The sequence below is a fragment of the Brassica rapa genome, chromosome A07, assembly GCF_000309985.2.
Source record: "Brassica rapa cultivar Chiifu-401-42 chromosome A07, CAAS_Brap_v3.01, whole genome shotgun sequence".
NCBI classification, from domain to species: domain Eukaryota; kingdom Viridiplantae; phylum Streptophyta; class Magnoliopsida; order Brassicales; family Brassicaceae; genus Brassica; species Brassica rapa.
The window spans coordinates 17,322,898-17,344,757 of NC_024801.2; the positions used below are offsets into that span (position 1 = coordinate 17,322,898).

The following is a 21,860-nucleotide window of genomic DNA, read 5'->3' on the forward strand; positions in this document are numbered from 1 at the left end:
TGTAATATAAACATGTCTTTGATAAAATATAGATCTTGGAACATTATTAAGAAGGTCTAGTTTTTGTTAATCTGTTATGTCACGTCTAGCACCCCTCGGCACTTCTTATGTCTTGACAAAAAAGTCTAAGAGCAAAGTCTGTAAAAGTAATGAAATTTGAAGCAAAGTGTGAAAGCTTGCTTCAAACAAACACATTATATAATAATTTTATTCGAAAACTCCATTAACTACTGAAATTGCTAGACTACATTCTTATATGTTAGTGCTTCATATTTATTTGAGTAAACCGGAAAATATAATTCAGAAATATATAGGTGGATACTGACAAATTCTAGAAATAAACTCTTTCCGTTTCATAAAATAAATTTTTTAATGTTTTTACATATATTAAAAACACACATTAAATCACTATAATAAATGTATCGTTTTTTCTAATTTTCAATACTCAATAATTTTTAACTAATAGTAATTCAATAAAAAGTCTATTGTTGTGAAACAAGAAATCTAACTTAACGAAACGAAACGGATGGAGTATAAGAGAGCGAGAATTTTAGTGGAGGAAAGGTTGGGTTATGTGTTTCTTAAAAAAAAAAAAGAAGAGTTGGGTTACATGCCAATATTCAAGACCAAATGAAGATCAAAAGAGGGCCCGGTCCAAACTCATCCACCTCCACTCGATTCCTCAAATCACGCAGATTTGAAAAATCAAGCTAACCGAGCCGTACAACGAAATCATCTTTGGAGGAGGTTTAGTTTCCGTCGGAAACTTCTCAGACAGTGGGTCCCGTTATATGATGTGAGACCAATTCACCAATTATGTTGTGGGCTTTACATCACAGTTGTATCCCCGCAAGCACCTTTTAATTACTCCATATTCGTGTCCAATGGACCTCGCCGGGCCGTAGTAAAATGGTTTTCTATTCTTTGATTTTTTTGGGTGTTTACTCCATTTTAACATCTAACTATCTAAGACAAAAACCACTCCGTTATATATTTTTGCTCAACTATTACTCCTTGGGGTGGGCATTTCAGATTAAATTTGGGTTCAATTTTGGGTTCGGTTCGGCTTGATTTATTTGGATCTAAAAAACTTTAACCAAAGTCAATCGAAATTAGTTTGGTTTGTGTTTGATTTGGCTTTAATTGTGTTCGGTTCGATTTACTTTTGATTTTGTTTGTGTTTATTCAGTTCAATAGATTTGATTTTTTTTTTTAGTTTTATTCTAGTTTGGTTACAAAATTTAATTTATAAAACATATAATAAATCATTATTTGACACTAAATGATTTTTTTCCTCATATTTAAACGTTAAGACAAACAATATAGAAGATGTAATCCAAAAATTTGCGTTATTATTTTCAAACATAATATAAATATCATAGGTAATTTTTTTATTTTCATGTTAATGTATGAGATTCATATTTTTTTTACTTTATTTTTAGTTGTGTATCTATTATATATTAATTTAGAAGTGTAATGTATAAAATTTTGTTTAGATGATTAGGTTAAATGCTTAATTTATTTTAAAGTTTAATATTATTAATGTATTTAGTTAATCTAATTAAAGAAACACTGCTATTTAGGCTTGGTTTGGTTCGGTTTTAAACCAAACCAAACTGAACCATTCGGGTTGATAAAATCTTTGACCAAATTGTTTAAACGTACACTTTGGTTTGGTTTGGTCGGTTTGAGTTCGGTTGGGTCGGTTTGGTTTGGTTCAGTTTTTTTTTTCTAATTACTTCTTATGTTCTAAAATACACAAAAGTTATATTTTAGTGCACCATTGTTAAAACAAATTATTTTTACCTAAAAAGTAATATTAATTAAAAATTATGCATTCTTGAAGGATACGCTTCAACATATAGTAAATGGATGGTCATCCATATGGCTGTCAAAGGTCGGAAAGGAGATCCTCATCAAGTCACTTTCTCTGGCACTTCCGACCTCTGTTATGTAGAGTTTTTTGCTACCCTTGGATATATGTGAAAAATTAGCTAGTGCAATTGCACACTTCTGATGGAGTTCAAACCCGCCAAAAGAAGATTTCACTGGGCTAAATGGAAGAAATTATGCTTACCAAGAGACGACAGTGACCTCGGATTCCGTATGATTCACGAGTTTAACATGGCCCTGTTAGCAAAACAGTTATGGTGATTAACACAATATCCAGACTCTCTATTATCAAGGGTTTTGCGTGGAAAATATTATCAGCTTAGCTCGCCATTGCGATTAAGTTCAAAAGATAACTCTTCATATGTATGGACGGCATCTCAGCTGCAAGGCCTTTATTAATGTTTTGAATGAGACATAAGATCCATTCAGGCTACGAGGTCAAAATGTCAAAAGATCTTTGGATCCCTACTACACCTGCTAGGCCAGCCAGACTTAGAGTTCCAATGGCACATCATAGTCAGTGACTTCACCAATGTTGACAAAGGAATGGGATGTGGAGATGTTGGAAAATATTTTTCATTAGATGATATCACTCTAATTACGAGCTTGGCCATAAGCCGAACATATCACATAGATAGCTACTCAGTATACTGTTAAGCCAATATATTGGGTTGCTCAAAACATCCTAGAGAGAGAAGCATATGTTTTCTATTTGAATCCAGTATTACCAAGCTCCAAGCATTTGTTTGGAAAGTTCATTCACTACAGAAAATATCTCATCTTATATAGCAGTTGATAACATTACATGTGGTGGTGACAAGGAACCTGAGGCTTTGTCATATGCGATGTGATAATATTTTCCCTAGGTGTGGGGAGTCAGATGAGTTTGTTAATCTTGCTATCTTGGAGTGTCCACCATCATTACAAGCATGAGCTTTATCAGCTACACCGTCCAGTCCAAATATCTTCCTTACCTCTAGTGTCTTCACAAATATGAATTATCTATTCGGGAGTAAAAGTTGTATTGAAGATCCAACGATGAACAGAAATCCATATCCATGGATAATCTGGTATCTTTGAAAGACCCGAAATGATAAATTATTTAGAGGAATTGATAGGGATCCTTTGGAACTAATCAGATACACAGAAGGGGATTGCCATGCTTGGTATTTGGCAAATGCAGATGCATCTATTGTGAACCATCAACCAAATGTTATTGACTCACAAGCCATATGCTTGCATAGTATATGTTTGGTGGATGGTTCTTGGACTTTTACGGTAAATTTAAGCGGATATGGATGGGTCTAGAAAGACATGCCAGGAAAAACCCAACTAATGAGTACAAAAAATAAAAGCATAAGAAAGTCCTCATTGCACTCTAAGCTCAAAACACTTGTTTGGGCAATGGAAAACATGCTTTCTCATTCAACATGTCAAAACTTTAGAACAAATTGGAAGAACTTAATAGCCATGATTGGGAACCAAAAGTGTGACCAACATTTTGACCGAGCTAAAGGAAATTGAGGCATTACTACGAGATTCAACAATTTCAAGCTTTCCAACATCTCCAGAAGACAAAACGTTATTGCTTACTTTTTACCTATGACTGCTAGAGATTTTCACATGAATTTTTATTTGTTGGTTGTTCTATTCCGGTCTCACTTCTCATACACTTCTTGTTAATGAAATGACCTTTTGATATAAAAAAATTAAAATTATTGAGCCAATTATAAAATATACTACTACATATCGAGGGTGGTTGGTTTGGATGTAGCTGTAAAAGTTTTACTGTAAATTTTTTTTGTGTAGGATTTTTTGATGTAAATGTAGTTAATGTAGCTGTAAGAAATTAAATGATAACAATAATAAAAATGGAAAGATGTCTAAAACAATATTTATTTTCCTACAGCTTACAATATAAGGCTTTAGAAAACAAGGGTTTTACAACCATTTTTAATTTTTTTTGACTTTGGCTTTAAAAATTAGATAAAACATAATGGGTAACTTTCATATTGTAGATAAAAATTAAAGCTAAAGTCACTTGATACATCCCAACCAATCATCCCCATCACTCATTACATAGTTTTTGATAAAAGTATAAATTACTTTGAAATAGGAAAACATCTTTTAAAACATCAAAAGTTTTCTTAAATATCATCAATTCTGAAACAAAGGAAGTAAAGAAAACTTAACAACTCTAGGGAAACTAAGATAGCTCAGTCTTTGGCTTATTAATACAAGTTCACTAACTCTTTCAAATTTAGAATCGATTGTTATATCTCAAGGTAGTTAGCATATCGTTTGGCTTTGACCTTGTATACATGACTGAGTTTGGATTATGTAAACCGGAAGTCAGTTACTATATAATGTAAATTGTAACAGAAAGATTTAATAACAGAAATCATTTTTCCATTTCGAGCTTTTTCTTAGTCGTTGATATTGAGCTTAAATATCAGAGCGACGAGAATCAAACCCTCGTTCGATCCATTTGTTTCTTTCTTTCTTTTGACCAAATCAGTCATTCGCGATTGATTTCTCTTTGTGAGAGTTTCGTAGTTTTTTTTCACTCATACGCAAAATTTCACAACAAAATTGATCGGTAATGGTGATCAGAAGAAAGGTTGGTTGACGTGTTGGTCGCGCATCAGCATCGGCAAGAAAATCTTCTGTTCATGAATCTCTGTCACCAGATCCACCGTCGGAATTGTTCAATAGCATCCATTCTCTGTTCTTTTCACTCGATATGCAAAATTTTATAGACGAATTGTATTGATAAATAATATCTTCATACTTTGGCTTTGTCTTTGGCTTTTGCATTTGCTTTACAGCCGTCATCTTTTTCAAAAGATGATTTCATTTAAATCATAGTATGCCAAGTGGCAAGCGTACCCCAAATAAAATAGGACACTACAATAAAATAAACGTTGCATTTACTAACAATAAACGATACACAGATGAGCAAAAATAATAAATGATTCCCGAACTGACCGTTAACATATTAATATCCAAAGGCCATAACACAAAATCAATAGACTTTTTTTAAAACTCTTTTAATATTAAAAACAAAATCAATAGTTCGACCAGAAATATATTTGAATATATTTTTCTGTTCCAATCAATTAGCTAGAAAAAGATTTCAAACATTTTATAATTATAAAAAGGGTTATCCCTAATTTGTATAACTGCTATTTCCAGTTATAACTGTTTTTTCCGTCTACAACTGTTTTGTTTTTGTTAAAAAAAAAACTGTTTTGTTTAATTGTTAAGCTATATAATAATTACATAATTATCTGTTCGTAAGTAAAATGAATTTACAAATATTTATTTTGTAACTAATTTATTTAATTAATCTCGAGATCTTAAAGAAAATTCTGAAAATATAGATTTGTATGTCCTTGCTATCATATGTTTATAATTTGTTTAGTGGACACTAAAAATTAACCAAATTCAAAAAGTGAAAAAAAAATCATCGTTTTGTAATTGACTTCAAATTAAATTTAAGCAAAAATGATAATATACATATAGATATATCAAACTATTCATTTCATATTAGTTTTATAAGGTATCTGAGAAAGTTTATAGTGATAAATAACACATCATTATATATATTTTTTATAAATCATATTTGACATACAATTACTTTTACAAATGATTCTCAAGGAATATAAAACAATGAAAAAATATATTTTTTGAACTATAAAATCCGTATCAGTAGCTGTATAACTTAATCGCAAATATCTAGATGTATCCAAACTTCCAAAATACTACATAGGATTAGATCAAAGAATATTCTTAAAACAAATAAATTTGAAAAAACAGAGAAAAAAATGACACGTAATTAAAGTATTGTTTGAGAGCTGCGAACTTAACGGATACGTAAAACAACAATTAAATAAATAAACAGAGAAAGCAAACAAAATATAAAAGACAGAGAAGAAGAGGACAGAGAACCAGTGAGAGAAGAGAGACCTTAACCACACACAAAACTCTCTCTCAATCCGCCATTAAAACACCAAAAAAAAAAGAAGCTTTTGCTTCGATTCAATCCCAAGTCAGTAAAAATAGGGTTACCAGAAGAACCCCACCGTAATTCCACAGAGGAACTGCACCGCTCGCGTTCCTGCTGCGGCTTGAGGAAGAAGAAGAGCAGTAACGGTAACAGAGACCACCACAAGGAGGAAGAGAAACCGAAGATGCAGCCCACAGAGCCTGCTCAGCAGATGAAGAGCTTGAGCTTTAGCAGTCAGATGTCGAGAGAAGACGAGGAGATGGCTCGCTCTGCTCTCTCTGCTTTTAGGGCTAAAGAGGATGAGATTGAGAAGAGGAAAATGGAGGTTCGTGAACGGGTCAAGGCTCAGCTGGGTCGGGTTGAGGAGGAGACCCGACGTCTCGCTAACATCCGCGAGGTTTGTTTTTATTTTTGTCTTTAAAAGTTCGAAACTTTCAAGATCTTGTCTGAAATTAGACTCATGCACTTTTGGTTTCTTGTTTCGAAAGTCTGTTCTTGTTCTGTCGATTTAGAAGATTTAGAGTTTCAAAGATGTGAACTTGTTAATTCTGAAATGGTTAAGCAAGCTAATTGCTCTGCATGTACTCTGTTTATTGAACAAAGAACAAACTTTGATTGGGTTTTGTAAGTTTTTTGGGGGATTAGATCAGACAGATAAGTGAAAGATCCCTTTTTGTTGTTGTTTGGTTCTTCACAAGCTCTGTTTTTTTTCAGACAAGAGTTTGACTTTTGTGTGAAAATGTTTATGTTATTTTTTTTTTGGTTTCAGGAGCTTGAGAATATGGCAGATCCCATGAGGAAAGAAGTTTCTTTGGTGCGAAAGAAGATTGATAGCGTCAACAAAGAACTCAAACCATTAGGCGCAACAGTTCAGAAGAAGGTAAAACATATCTCTCAATAGCAGTTACCGCCCGGTAAACTAGCTTTGTTTGGTATTAAAAAGTTTGGTCTTTACCAAACCCAAACTCAATGTCAACTCAATAGGTTTGGTTGGGTTGTTATGGTATTGAAAAAAAAGAGTCTGAAACTCATGTTTTGTTGTGTTGTGTGGATGATATGAAACAGGAAAGGGAATACAAAGAAGCATTGGATACATTCAACGAGAAGAACCGTGAGAAAGTTCAGCTGATCACCAAGCTAATGGAGGTTAGTTTCGAGTTCTCTGTTCTAATTTTCACAGAATTATTAGGACAACAAAACCGAGATTTGTTTTGAACATACACTAACCGGTGTTGGTTTGTTTTTCTCTAAATTTTCTCCCTGGGGAGATGGGGCAGTTGGTTGGAGAAAGCGAGAAGCTGAGGTTGAAGAAGCTTGAAGAGCTTAGTAAGAGCATAGAAACCGAGTGAAGACTATCTCAGAGAGAAGAAAGACCAACCAGTGAAGAACTAATCTTAGCGTTCTGATGTATTTATTATTTTATTTTTCATGAAGTTCGTGTGGTTTTTTTTTTAGTTTGTGGGTGTTTTATTTTTTTTCTAAATGGATTTGATTTGTAGAAGTATGATGGGGTGTTTTATGTTTTTGATTAACCAAATTAGGGGAGGTTAATGGGATAATGCTTAGGCTACTGGAATACTAAGGGTTTGTAAGTTTGAATTATCTATTTCTTGTTTTTTAAATATTTTTTTATTTTATTTTTTATTTTTTTATTTATTTCCCTACCACCTTACCTTTTTTTCACTTTTTTGGGTAAAGTAGCCGCTCGCCAAGGACCATGTGCGTTTGAAATTGAAATGATTGACTTCCTGTCAAAGTAGATGTCTTTTACTTGATTCACAATAGACGCAATACAAAGTGGGGTTTGAACATTATCACAACAAATGATCTTTAGTACGAAACATACGGCTAGCTAATCTACACCAATTGTTATATTAACGACCTATTTAGTGTTTATATGATCTGGAAAGCATAGAAATGCTTTTTCTTTATAATTTGGTGGAGAACCCAACCACGCCCCATTCAAGCAATAGGCTCATTTTGAGGCCCATCTTATAATAACAACATCATTCAGCAAAAACCGCCCAATGGATTTAAATTTTGTAGGGCTGAATAAAAGTTACGAATAATTATCCAAAATAATTTGGATTTCGGAGTCATCATCCACAAAAAAGAACTTGCAGTGGCAGGCAAAACATCTGAGAATAAACGATATCAAATCTGAATCTAATACTTGGCGCAGAAAATGCATATAAACGACAAATGAGCTTACAGATTTCATTGGATAATGTTTCTGAAACTTATTTGTTAATTATGTAGACAGTCTTACCAAAGGAGTAGCCACCGATCCATAAATTAATGTATTGGGTATACAAATTCAAATCTCAAGAACGCTTTTAAATCTTGATAAAGAGATTTTGAAATTACAAAATTAAAAGGGACCTAAACCGCAGACGTTTTGGACACAAATATTCAGAAATCAGAACCAGAGACAATAGATTAGTCTTTAATAAGCAGAACAACAAAAGCTGTTCTTACATAATAAAAACAGGAGTATGAGAAGAAGTTCAACAGAAATAACCTCGAAAGGCTTTTTCTTATTTTGGCGTTTTTCAAACTCTCAAGTTCTAAACATAACAACCCAACAAAAATAAAAACACAAATCCAAAAGGAAACTGTAGAAAAAAAGCCGAAATGTCATAGTAAAAACCCTTGGAAATATATCGAGGGTGATGATAACGTCACAGAAACCATGAACGAGGATTCTCAGTACTTGTAATCCTTGACGTGAAGGCTCTCTGCGGCTCCATCACCAAGCTTAGCATCACCTTTGTAAGTTCCAAGAGTGGCTTCAGAGTTAGCCTTGCACCTCACATACAAGGCCTCTTGAGCGGCCTTGACATTCTCCTCTTTACCTCCCCATGTCTTCAAAGTGCTCTGTTGCAACGCACGTCCGAACGAGAAAGACAACGACCACGGCTTCTTGGTCTTCAACTGGTTCATCGCGTTCAAGTTCTTGGTCGCCTCCTCCTCGCTCTGTCCTCCAGACAAGAACACAATAGCTGGAACAGCCGCTGGGACCGTTCTCTGAAGAGCACGAACCGTATGCTCAGCGATCACCTCTGGCGCAACCTTAGCACTGTCGGATCCAGGTGTAACCATGTTAGGCTTCAACAAAGTTCCCTCGAGCAAGACGTGGTGGTCGCTAAGAGCCTTGTAGCAAGCCGCGAGGACACGCTCGGTGACGGCAGCGCACTTGTGGATGTCATGGGAACCGTCGACTAGAATCTCAGGCTCGACGATGGGTACAAGACCGTTCTCCTGGCAGATAACAGCGTACCTAGCCAACCCGTAAGCGTTCTCGTGGATGGAAAGCTCTGATGGCTCGTTCTCGCCGATCTTGAGAACCGCACGCCACTTGGCGAAACGTGCACCAGCTTCGTAGTACTTCTTGCAACGCTCACCGAGACCGTCAAGACCCTGAGTGGTGGTCTCGCCGTTGGTTCCGGCTAACTCGACTGTACCCTTGTCGACTTTGATACCTGGGAGAACTCCTCCTTCCTTCAAGATATCAACGAAAAGCTTGCCTGTGTAGTACAACAACATAACAATCAAGTAACCTCCACAAACACACACAGACATGAAGATTGAAGAGAGTAATGAATTGGTTCTCCACATACCATCGGAGCTCTTTTGGTAAAGAGTTTCCTCGAAGAGGATGACACCGCTGAGGCAAGGGAGAGCACCAGGGGCGGTGAAGAGAAGCTCACGGAGAGCACGTCTGTTGGTCTCAACGTTCTCGACGTTGATGCTTGCGAGACGCTTCCCGATGGTTCCGGTGGACTCATCGGCGGCGAGAATACCCTTTCCAGGTGTGCCGATGTATGCGGCGTTAGCGATCAACTCATCTGCAAAAGGGTTTTACAACATAAAACTCATAAATAATTACAAAAAACTAACCGACATGAGAGACAAACGACATAACACTTCAGATCGGTAATAAATTTGGTTAATTCAGACTAGACAGTTATGAACAAATGAATCAGATCTACGACATGAGATTCAGTTCAACTCATGAATCCAGATCTAGACAGTTAAACACGTGAACAACACGTAAACGACAGATCTAAGGCTTGTAATAATCATATATGTGTAACTACTACTTGACTAGTGGATTCGAGAGAGGAAGAGATAATTACCGGCGAATTTGCTGGTGAAGGCAGACATGGTTTTTGTCGGAAAGATCGAGGGAGTGTAGAGAGAAAGAGGATGGTGTGGTGGACCAGACGAGGAAAGGGTTGTGTGTTTTATAGCTGCGGGGGGTGAGAGTTTATTGGTTAGGTGAAAAGGTAAATCAAGGGTTAAGATCTGTGACATGTTCTCCAAGAAATTGATTTTCAGCCGTTGGATCTCACGTGGTTTTATTTGGCAGTTTTGTGGCTAATCTCAGTTTTACCCCTTATTTAATGTGATTATGTGTCATAGCGGGGTAGCTAAAGGGTAATATTGGTATCTTTGCGTGTTGAATACGGTAAAGCATGACTTCGGCCGCACACCGGTTCAAGTCTCCTCCGGCTCAAACCTTTTCTAGGGGTTTATACTTTTGTTCGCCTAATATTAAAATCTCAGTAATTATAGTTTTAAGATATTTTTATTTATCATAGTGAACACTTGGGGAAAGTTTGACTACGAAATTCTATAGAATATTCTTATTGAAAATATTTATTTCTAGAAAAATGCGACTTTGAGATCTCCGAACATAGAAAAATAAATCTGAGGTGTGTGAAGATAGGGACACATAACCGAAACAGCTGCGACTCTTCAAACCCATGAATCATCAAACTACCTCACTCTTTTTGCTTTCTACCGACAATACCTGTGTACATAACTTTGTGCTCTTTTTTTTTTTTTTTTTACGTTTGGAAGTTTTAAAAGTGTCTTTTAGGATGTTTAACGGGTTTCTTTTGTCTCTCTTTTGAGATTTCACTCTTTTTGACAATACCAGTGTACAAAATGTCAAAATCTACCAAATAAATAAAGAACATGATGATAAGTAAGAAAATGCGGATATTTATAGTCTCTTTCCAAATCGATTATAGTGGTGCATCCATGAAGTATTTGATTTATAGAAGACATGAAAACTAGTTTAATAAAGCGAGGGAAAAAAAGGATTTGTAATGTGTAAAATAAAAGCCGTAATGGACTCTTCTAATGTCACACATTAGAAACAAAAAGATGAAAGAAAGTCAGAAGATGATGACAATCTCAAAGGATCCATGACATTGCAAAGTTATTAATAGACGTAAGGAAGGATTCTATAGGGGACAAGTCTGAGATATTCAGCCCAAATCTCCTTGTACTTCTCTGCACATCGAACCTCGTCTCTTCGTTCTCTCCATATCAACAATATCAGAAGGTATATCGGGTAGAAATATGGAACCGGAGAACTGAGACAATACACATGAACAAGATTATAGAAGCAGCTCAGATTAGTTTTGTCCAAGTGATCAGACAATGGAACTTGAAAGCTTTGGATAGTTCAAATGGTGGTTTTAAAGATCACATTCTCAGGTTTCAGATCAACATCCATGAAACGGTATTTGGGATTATGTTTTGATATTGGTATTAACTTCTACATGACTTTGGTAGTTGTAAGATTAACTTAAGAAGAACAAGTTACCTTATTCCACAGGGAAAACTGAAGGACAGTGCTAGCATCAGGTCGCCAAGGTAATTACAGTGCCTTGCGATTCCCCTGTCATGTTTAAAAAACAGCATATAAGTTATCCTAGCATGATTAACAATGAAAGACAGAGCTAGTGAAACTGAAGCAACTAGCAAAAGAGAAAAAGACCATACCAATAGCCTGAAGCAAGCAACTTTCCACCAACCACCACTGGAGGCTTACCCCATATAGGTGTTTTAGGGTTCTTCTTAAAGATATGTTTTTGTTTGTTTGCCCCTCTAAAAACCATGTACCTGCCAAAAAGAACAGCTTGTGGGTTTCTTTCTTAGTTCAGTTCCTAAGAACGTAAAATAAACAAACAATGACTCAGAAGTTACCCTATCAAGAACACAAAGCAGTTGGCTACAATTGCAGGAACTGTTAGTTCTACTTTGTTGTGCAAAAGCCACCAGCCCTGAACCAGAGAGAAGGCAATCCAGTCACAGAGTGATCAAGCATTCAAGAATGATATTGTTTCCGGGATAAACTGTAACATGCTAAGCAGATACTAACTATAAGATGAATTTAAGTATGTCCTGATTGTGTTAGTTCCATGCCTGAATGCTAAATGTGAAAGGAATCCACAGGAGATCTCCAAACACCAGCATGAAACCCAATCTCTCTGCGATTATGTCCCACCTGGAAATAGTGAAATCAAAATCGACAAACAGACTTCAGAAACATTAAACCAAGTGGATTAATGGAAATAGCCATAATTTGGTAAGACAAATATGTTTGATCAAGACGCCATAAACTTACGTAGAGGTCATGTATTCTTCATGAACAAAGTAGTCCAATATATATAACTGCAATTACAGAGTTGATCAAAACTAACAAAACACGGATGATCAGATAACTTCTAGAAGCAGGAGTTGTAAGTAAAACCCAAACGTACCGCACAGAAAATCTGGTAAAGAATCATCGACTGACTCAAGGAACCATCCTGAACACTTTTTGCCAGAATAGAGAGATTGATAAGCAGCCACCCCATCATTCCGGCTCTGACAAAGAAGAACCTACACAAGTAATAGCTCCTATCATCATTACAGCATACATAAATCTCTGCGCAGTGATCCTGCTCGGGCATACTAATAGAAGAAATAAAGGGAAAGATGGATTACTTGAGATCGATGCTCAAAAACTGAGGATTCAGCTGTATTCCAAACCACCTATTACATGAAACAACCAAGATGAGAAGAAAAAAAGAAGAAGAAGAAAGCAGCTGTTCGTAAGAAACAAGTGGAAGACATCAACCGGATGCTCGGAAATTTGGTTCCAATGAAAAAGTGCAAAAGCAGTCACTGCTAGTTAATAAGATTTAAGAGTAATCTCCACTCTCCAGTTTCTCTGCGGGCAACTAATCGACAACCTTCATGAATCCATGATTATCTAGAATCATATCGTCCAGAAAATCATTTTTTTTCATACTCTAGTGTATCAGACTATGGATCATTCCTTAGTTTTACTCTCCCCTAACACAGCGCTTTGTGGGGGGAAAAAGAGAGTAGACTAAGTGAGTACCAGTCATGTACAAGGTTTCCTGAGACATGAGGCTTTAGAGAAGAACTCTTATCCGAGGAACTTCGCCCAGTGATATACAACACCAACGTCACCTGAGAATATTAAAGAGAAACCATAGAGTGTTACTTAAAACACTAAACAAACTAAAAAGGCACAAACGTCTGATACTTTGGTGATAAAAACAAGAATTAGGATTAAATCAATCATACCAAAACACAGAAGATAAAAGTAGCAGAGAGTAGCTCAAGTCCTCTATCAGCAACCACCTAATCAAAAAAAAAAACATTGTGACGCAATTACATATCTTAGCATCAATCATTTTGATCAGATAATGGTACAATGCTTACAAGAGGTGATACGATGCCGAGTTTCGCAGAGATTCCCAAGATAGCCACCAGCAATGTGAGTGCGAATAGACCTGAACATGTTTAGTGGGGAAATTAACAAAATCTCTAAAGAAATTTATAGAGACTTTTGAGTCATCAGATCTCAAGTAACCATTGCATCGGTAACGAAGCTGAGAGCCGTCTGATAAAACGACGCCGCGGATAACTTTTCCGGGGAGAAGTTCTCCAGCAACGGCCAAGTAAACGAAGTAAGACACCAGCACGTATACCTAAATGAGCAAATTTGATCAGAAAAAAAAACCGCAAGAACACTGAGTCAACGCTAAAGAGAGAGAGGTTACAGATTGCAAAGAGGGAATGAGAGAGGGTAGAAGAACACCGAGATCCATATCTAGTAGGAGGATTCAATGTAGAAGACACAAAGCATTCCAAATCGATTGTATCGCCTCTCCACTTCTTTTTTAGTGGGAAGCTCGTGGATGGATGGACTCTGAGTCTGAGATGAGTTCACTTGTTTAATTAGATAAAATTTCAAAATAGTCCTTGGACTTTTAATTTCATATTAACTAAGCTAAAAACTAAACGTTGTGTTAATCCTAACCCCCTGAGTTGCTAAAATGAGGAGCTATAGTGGGGCTCAGTTAATGTCAATAATTTTTCGTTTTTCTTATTGTTATACCATTTTCCGTCTGACAAATGTTTTATGTGGACAGCTCACATTTTGACGATAAAAATTTGTATTTATGTTGTCATAGAAAGAGAAAATGTCGTATTCGTGACGCGTCTCTTTACTGGTGGTGATTCAAATTTCATATTTTTAAAAAGGAAGTATACATTTACTACAGCCACATCCAAAATTTAATATCCGGTTTATCTTTTTTTTTTTTAACACTAATATCCGGTTGATCAAAATTTGTATCACCAGATTTGTTATCTATTATTATCTTTTACTAATCTTACTAATATTTATTATTTTAAATCAAATCAGTACGATAAATTATTATTTATGTTTTTAAAAATTGAATCAAACATCAAATTATTTGTATTTGACTAAAAAATTTACTAAAAATATTCAAATATTAAAAGTATTTTAAGCACATGTTTTCATTTGATTAATATTTGATTCAAAATTGTTGAATATCTTAATTCAAAAAATTTATAATAGAAAAATATTATTTCAAGATAACAATACAGTATATAAGTGGTTAAAAAAACAACACGATATATAAAAATTATCTTATTTTAAAAATATGATATTATTAATATAAAATTCATTTTTAATTATATAGTAAAAAATAATTATAAATTTATTAAGATATCAACACAATATATAAAATTATCTTTTTTTTACAAAATATGATATTATTAATATAAATTCATTTTCAGTTATATAAAATATATCTAAAAATTATTAAAATTAACAATAATATTAACCATTCTAACTGTATAATAGTATAGGATGAGAGTTTGGTTGTGAAAAATTATTTCACAAATAATAATATAGATTTTTTTGTCAACTGTAATCTATTATGGAAAAATACATTATTAGTCGTAGCTTATAATTCAAGCATATTATTAAAATGAAAGAAGAAGAAGAGGGTGGCGAAGCACCACACATACGCCGATAAATGGCTAACGACCATTGTTAACAGCTTTTGGAAACGAACAACCAGAGACAATACAACTGCTCCAGAAGACAAAGGTAAACCTTAATCCCAATCACAATTCTAGAGGGTTTCAACTTTTCGATCTGATTTCGCATCGTCATACGATTTGGGTTTCATTCAGATTCGTTCAATTTGAATCAAAGGTCTTTCCTTTTTTCATTCAGATCGATCGGTATGAGTACTCAGGCGACGGGTGCTTCTTCAACATCAGGGAGGAGGAGCACCACCACTGTACGGCGAGCCTCCAAGAAATCAGTTCAATCGGAGAACGGAAGCGTCGTCAATGGCGGGAACACCTCCAAGCCAAACTCACCTCCTTCTCAGCTTCCCTCTAGCGTTGAGAGAACAGTTAAGAAGCTTCGGTTATCGAAAGCTCTCACTATCCCGGAAGGAACCACTGTCTTTGACGCTTGTCGGAGAATGGCTGCTCGGCGTGTGGACGCTGTTCTCTTGACTGACTCAAGTGCGCTTCTCTCAGGGATTTGTACAGACAAGGACGTAGCTACGAGAGTGATTGCTGAAGGGTTGAGACCGGAACAGACTTTGGTCTCTAAGGTTATGACAAGGAACCCTATCTTTGTTACCTCTGATTCATTGGCTATTGAAGCGCTTCAGAAGATGGTTCAAGGGAAGTTTAGGCACTTGCCTGTTGTGGAGAATGGTGAAGTCATTGCTTTGTTGGATATCACTAAGTGTTTATACGATGCTATTTCGAGAATGGAGAAAGCTGCAGAGCAAGGAAGTGCTTTAGCTGCTGCTGTTGAAGGTGTTGAGAAGCAGTGGGGAGCTGGATACTCTGCGCCCTATGCTTTCATCGAGACGTTGAGGGAGAGAATGTTTAAGCCTGCATTGTCAACGATTATCACTGAGAATTCAAAAGTTGCGCTTGTGGCACCATCAGATCCTGTCTCCGTTGCTGCCAAAAGGATGCGGGACTTGCGTGTTAACTCTGTGATCATCTCCACGGGGAGCAAGATCCAGGGGATACTGACTTCAAAGGACATTCTTATGCGTGTCGTGGCGCAGAACTTATCTCCTGAGCTTACTCTTGTTGAGAAGGTGATGACACCGAACCCTGAATGTGCGTCGCTAGAGACGACTATTCTTGATGCGTTGCATATAATGCATGATGGGAAGTTCTTGCATCTTCCAATCATGGACAAAGACGGTTCCGCTGCAGCTTGTGTGGATGTGTTGCAGATAACTCACGCAGCTATTTCAATGGTTGAGAACAGCTCTGGAGCTGTGAACGACATGGCTAACACCATGATGCAGAAGTTCTGGGACTCGGCTCTTGCGTTAGACCCTCCTGAAGATTCAGACACTCAAAGCGAAATGTCGGCGATGATGCATCATTCAGAGCTTGGCAAGCTCACTTCTTACCCTTCTCTAGGGCTAGGGAACTCGTTTTCTTTCAAGCTCGAAGATCTCAAGGGCCGTGTGCATCGTTTTACTTCTTCCGCTGAGAACCTTGAGGAGCTGATGGGTATTGTGATGCAAAGAATCGGTAGTGACATCAACGATGTGGAACAACGGCCTCAGATTATATATGAGGATGATGAAGGTGATAAGGTTTTGATTACATCGGATAGTGATTTGGTTGGTGCTGTTACTCTTGCTAGGTCTGCAGGACAAAAGGTATTGAGGCTGCATCTGGACTTCACGGAGACAAGAACAAGGAGCTTGAGCTTGGAAACGGGTCAACTCATGAAAGAGAATAATACTACAGAGAGAGAAAGAGGTGGATGGGTTACATGGCGTGGTGGTGTGGTGGTTACAGGAGCTGTTGTGCTAACGAGCATAGCCGTAGTTGTTTACTTGAAACGCTCAAAGATGTGATCAAAAGCTCTCTGGAAGGCATAAGTCTTTTTCTTTTTCTTTCTATTTTGGTATGTTTCATACAGATTTGTCTCTTTTGTCATACGAAAAGAGAAACTTTATTTCACTACAGATATTTATTAAATTATTGGGGGACACACCCCTATTCAGAAGAGATTATTAGATTTGACAGAGCTGATGTAAAACCTCTGAAACCGAGAAAATAAAAGCAGGGAATGTTGTTGCACTGCAATTTCTGGTATTTGTTTTTGATATTTTTGGATATATTTGCTTCATCTTTTGTTAACCTATTTTGTGTCATGGTCTTGTTACTTACACAAAGACAATTGTGTGGATATGAGTAAGAAAGACGAACTGTGATGTAGATTGCATACTTGAACCAACAAAGAGAACACCCTTCTCCTCTCATGCCTGTTGAAGCTTTCTCTCTCTCTGCTGGAACCGCCAGAACCACCCGATCCTCCCGCACTCACCAATCTTGTGTTTCTTTACTTTCCGACACACCCTTCACCCTGTTTCATAAACAGCGTTCTCAAATTCCAGATTGATTCCTTTACCGACTCCGGCGTCTTTGACCAGGGATGGTGTTCCCTTTGTGACCACTGATGACACAAGATTTTTCTCTAAGGATTTGTATCCTGCAGTATGCAGTGTGTTCCCTCCTCCCCCATTCACTTTGGTTCCTCTCTACTCTTCAATCTCAGTTTGTTCTCATGTAGGTTTGTATGAGATGATTATTTTCTAGGTGTCACCGAATATATGGATTATAGTCTTGAATTACAATGTTCCCGTGACCTTTGGTTCATTTGGTTATGAACTTATGATGTTGTGCCAGCTCGTGGGTTTTCTGTCGCTTTCATGCGATTTACTGCAGTATGCAGTCACTCTATGGTGTTTAGTCTGGCTTTTGGTGCTATGAGTCTGTGTTTTCTTTATTGGTGGCAGTTTGAAAGGAAACTCACTATTTGGCTTCTCCAGTTGAATATGAGTATGGCGGATTTTCATTACCCGGTAGCTTTTTTCGTGAAGCTGTTCTTTTTTCCTAATATTTCCTCCTATATGGAGTGAATTGGATGTTCAAGCATCGCTATGGCTGATGCTCTCCTCTGCATATGTTGCAGTGTTTGTAACTTCTCAAGTTACACGGTATGCTTTTATTCAAGAAGGTTATGAGATCGTAGTTCGATTTTTTATGGTCTTTTGTAATGAGGTGTATTGTCAGTTTGTCATCTGTTTAATCAATGTTTCAGTTTGTGTGGCTCTTAGTAGCTTTGATGTATCCTCCATTGGTGGAGTTAAACTGTGTTAAGTTTTAATGAAAGTGTGGTTTGAACAAAAGAAAAAAACAACAAAGAGAACACAAGCATGCTTTCATCATATCAACAAAGAAATTTTGTTCCGAATTAAAACACTACTGAAAAGCCTTTTTGCAGATGATTGTAGAGGTCTACTGAGATACTGCTAGCAAATCAGAATACATTTTTAGTAGAATGTGTTATAGAGTATATGTTGGATGTAATTCGTATTTAGATCGATATGTATATATTTTGTTGGATTCCTTTGAGTTTATTTCTTATATATGTGTGTACATATATGGAAGCAGTGCAACAACGTCCTTCACAACAGTATTTCACTCCAGGCTCCAGCCAATACCATCTCCCGTTTCATTGACAAAGAAACCCGCAACTCCATCAAAGCTAGGCAAGAAAGAAATCAAGAAAGAAATTTGGGGCCTCATGCCTATGCGGGTCTCTTGAAATTTATAACTCATTTGTCACAAAAGAAGCTACCTTGTTTTAAAACTTCTTGCCTTGGTAGTGCAGAATTGAGATTGGTAGAAGCATTCATAGTTATTTTGACTAATAGTTTATTAAAGTTTCTATATTAGGAGATTTGGATTTCAAGTCCTAAAGAATTTGAATTATGCAGATCAAAGGACAAAATGCTTTCATGAGATATTCAATATGATAATATGATGCAAGGAGTACCGTCAAAATTAGATCTTATAAGATGTGGATCTCATAAAACGGTTCAAGTAATACAATCAAGCATAAGACATGTACAATTGTCAGGTGTGAAATCTTTTTATAATGTTTCCATAATTTGTAATAGCATAATTAATTTGCGTTAAAAAATCTTAGAGCCTTATGTTCTTATGTCTATCCAAAACCTTCATTCTAATGATATACACATGTGAGAATAGTTATATTATTAGTTATAGAAAGAAAAAAAAAGATTATAGTTATGGGTCTCTATATGATATCACATCATCGATCATCTAAAGCAGTCCAAATTTACAACTAAACAAATTACAACTATAAAATAATAATATTTTGGATTTTATTAAAAATATGGATATGCTAATTTAGATATGGATAAAAATGATCACAAATATAAAGTCGTAATTTAATTTATTGATAATTATAAAACCAAAATTACAAATTTAAACAAACGAAAATTTAAATAACCCACCCAATTAGCATATCCGGTTTATAAGGGAATCTCATGTAATAATTTTCTAAACTGTTTTAATATAAAATAGTTTGTTTAATATTTTTTAATAAATAAATATACATATTTTATTTTTAAACAAACACAATCTTCAGTATCTTTCCATTTAATTTTATCATACCTAACTAACTCATTTTCAATTTCGAATATTGTCTTGATTCAATTCAAAGGTGGTCGGGAAAGAGAATAAAGAAGCGTAGAAGTTGAAAGGAAAATAAGAGAGAAATCATGTGATTAGTTGGATTAAGTGGGGTATTTTTGATTTTAACTATTAGTCTTAAGAGTATCTAACAAAAAAAGAATATATTAGATTTAGTAAGATTTTGAGAGATTAAAATTTCTCTATTACTTTCATCAAAAAAAAAATTCCATCAATTTTTTTTATCTATTAAAAACATACGACTTTCCTTTCTTTTCTTTTGTGTTTTTGTAATATTTGCGAATTTTCAGATTCTATGTATCATCGGTTTTGTAATGGAATAACACGTCTTAATCATTTATGAACAGTCGGAAGCGTTTTATTCCTGTATGTTTGTTTCGAGTTATATGTACTTTATGCTGGCTTTTTTTGTGTGTTTGACCATTTATTTGATCGATAAGTACCAACCTAATCGCTTATTTGTTGAAGTTACAAGAGAAATTGACATTTTTATCTCATAAATCATGGTAAATTACAATTTCGAAGATAGGTTTCAGAAATTAAATATAAGGGCATCTCTAACCATGACACAGAATGTAGTGCTAAAATTACATTAAATTTGGTGTTTTAGTATCATATTTTTTATCATCTCCAACCATAACATCAAATATTACACCAAAAGTAATATTATATATTATTTGATGTTTTCAGTTTTAATAATTTTTATATTTTTAATATTTATAATTGATAAATAATTATTTTATCACATTTAGATATTATGTTTGTTAAATTTTTCTAATTTTATGTTTATAAATTTTATTTACATTTATATTTTTCCATTTAAAAATATTATACTTTTATGTACTTATTGTATAAAATATTATATTAAAAATTCTGAACTATTAATTATGAAAAGCACATAAGAAAAGAATATATTTATTTTATGTTTTGAGTGTTTATTTCAAATCTAATATGCATTTTAATCTTATCCAGCTTATGTTATTAATTTCTATATTTTATAAAATACTAATTTTTTATTAAAAAGAAAACATAAAATTTATATGATATTTTACTTTTTACAATATAAAGTAAATGATAATAATTATTTAGTGATTATTTGTACTTACAGAAGCTACATGCAGTTACATTATCGGTTTTTTTTTTTTTTTTTTTTACATTATCGGTTCTTAGTCTTGGCACAAGAGGATTTGATCATAAATATTACCAAAACTTGTAAAATCTCTGACATAAACAGTTTAACTTGATTTTATGTATATATATATATAACCATTTAAATTGTTTGTGTATTCCAACTGCTTTCATAATTTGGTGGTTTGTGGAGACTGGAGAGACCCAAGAGTCCTGACTTTTGGAAAGGACGTTGGGTTGGTCGCTAATTGTAAGCCACGTTTGCGTACATACGTAGAGTCATTGTTTGCTACGTATGCGTAGATGCACCAATAGCTTTATGCTATATAGTTTTTATTTCCAGAAAAAAAGACAAAATAACGCCAGATGTGGTCGACTTCACCACTACGCCATGTCATATCAGCTATATCACTGAACCGACACCGTCAATCAAATTCGGGAAGTAACGATACAATATGAATATTTTAGGTCGATTTTGAAGTATATATTGGATTGGTTTGATGATCGAACTGTACCTGCATATAACAAAAAAAAAAAAAATCGTTTACAAAGGAACATTACTTCGATTGAACATTACTTCAATTTATTATCAATCCTATCTGGCACATCCATTTCTTTAGCATTTAAGCCCATGTGCCCAATCGAACGACCTCACCATGGACCCAACAGGCAGAGGCAAAACCTGAAACATCATAGGAAAAGCTGGACACGCCAACCCGACCCGAACGGTAATGACTCAAAATATTGTCCTTTGAAGTCTCTGGGTTTCGGGTCGAATATAAATCTCTGGGGTCAACCCATGCTGCAGTTCACACGGCCTATGAATGCTGACCAAGACTTGTGTTTGTCTAGCAGTCAACCTGTATGGGCCCATTACAACACCCGATGATGCCAAAACTAAAAGGGCATATTTGACGATTATTCTAGAACGTGAGGAATATTTGTTGGAATTTGACCAACTAGAACGCAGTTTTGATGCTCCTCGTAACAAGAGACAGGAAAATAAAACACAATCTAGAAGATAGATCGTATGTCTTCGAATCCAAACTTCACTCCAATAGATGATAGATCGTATGTCTTTGAATTTTTCTACTTTTAAATCTTTTCTATTTTTTTCTTA

General features: G+C 35.3%; 4 protein-coding genes and 1 long non-coding RNA gene across 8 annotated transcripts; 2 read left to right on the top strand and 3 right to left on the bottom strand.

Moving 5' to 3' along the window:
• Positions 1–5,796: 5,796 nt before the first annotated feature.
• LOC103850271 lies at positions 5,797–7,552 on the top strand. Of its 2 annotated transcripts, none has more exons than XM_009126992.3 (4): positions 5,797–6,299; positions 6,672–6,782; positions 6,968–7,048; positions 7,171–7,552. In XM_009126992.3, the coding sequence occupies exons 1-4, from the start codon at positions 6,087–6,089 to the stop codon at positions 7,249–7,251; spliced, it is 486 nt and encodes a 161-aa protein (XP_009125240.1). In that variant the 5' UTR covers positions 5,797–6,086; the 3' UTR covers positions 7,252–7,552. The 2 variants fall into 2 exon arrangements, with proteins under 2 accessions (XP_009125240.1, XP_009125242.1); XM_009126994.3 differs by having other exon boundaries at positions 5,800–6,299; positions 7,180–7,552.
• A 759-nt stretch (positions 7,553–8,311) lies between these two features.
• LOC103850273 (fructose-bisphosphate aldolase 8, cytosolic) lies at positions 8,312–10,285 on the bottom strand. Its single transcript, XM_009126995.3, has 3 exons — positions 10,042–10,285; positions 9,523–9,750; positions 8,312–9,429 (listed from the first exon to the last, which is right to left on the bottom strand). The coding sequence occupies exons 1-3, from the start codon at positions 10,217–10,219 to the stop codon at positions 8,609–8,611; spliced, it is 1,227 nt and encodes a 408-aa protein (XP_009125243.2). The 5' UTR covers positions 10,220–10,285; the 3' UTR covers positions 8,312–8,608.
• Positions 10,286–10,904: 619 nt separating this feature from the next.
• LOC103850274 (delta(14)-sterol reductase) lies at positions 10,905–14,000 on the bottom strand. Its single transcript, XM_009126996.3, has 13 exons — positions 13,777–14,000; positions 13,587–13,704; positions 13,436–13,506; positions 13,298–13,354; positions 13,089–13,180; positions 12,689–12,736; positions 12,463–12,583; positions 12,327–12,373; positions 12,125–12,206; positions 11,906–11,982; positions 11,702–11,821; positions 11,523–11,597; positions 10,905–11,289 (listed from the first exon to the last, which is right to left on the bottom strand). The coding sequence occupies exons 1-13, from the start codon at positions 13,822–13,824 to the stop codon at positions 11,136–11,138; spliced, it is 1,110 nt and encodes a 369-aa protein (XP_009125244.1). The 5' UTR covers positions 13,825–14,000; the 3' UTR covers positions 10,905–11,135.
• A 976-nt stretch (positions 14,001–14,976) lies between these two features.
• On the top strand, positions 14,977–17,173 carry LOC103850275 (CBS domain-containing protein CBSCBSPB3). 3 transcript variants are annotated; one of them, XM_033275769.1, is made up of 3 exons: positions 15,026–15,034; positions 15,129–15,137; positions 15,267–17,173. In XM_033275769.1, exon 3 carries the CDS (start codon positions 15,277–15,279, stop codon positions 16,939–16,941), a length of 1,665 nt encoding a protein of 554 aa, XP_033131660.1. In that variant the 5' UTR covers positions 15,026–15,034; positions 15,129–15,137; positions 15,267–15,276; the 3' UTR covers positions 16,942–17,173. The 3 variants fall into 3 exon arrangements, with proteins under 3 accessions (XP_033131658.1, XP_033131659.1, XP_033131660.1); XM_033275767.1 differs by having other exon boundaries at positions 14,977–15,149; XM_033275768.1 differs by having other exon boundaries at positions 14,986–15,142; positions 15,265–17,173.
• Positions 17,174–18,035: 862 nt separating this feature from the next.
• LOC117126751 lies at positions 18,036–21,814 on the bottom strand. Its single transcript, XR_004449563.1, has 2 exons — positions 21,423–21,814; positions 18,036–21,255 (listed from the first exon to the last, which is right to left on the bottom strand). It is a non-coding gene; the product is annotated as an uncharacterized LOC117126751 (long non-coding RNA).
• Positions 21,815–21,860: the final 46 nt, after the last annotated feature.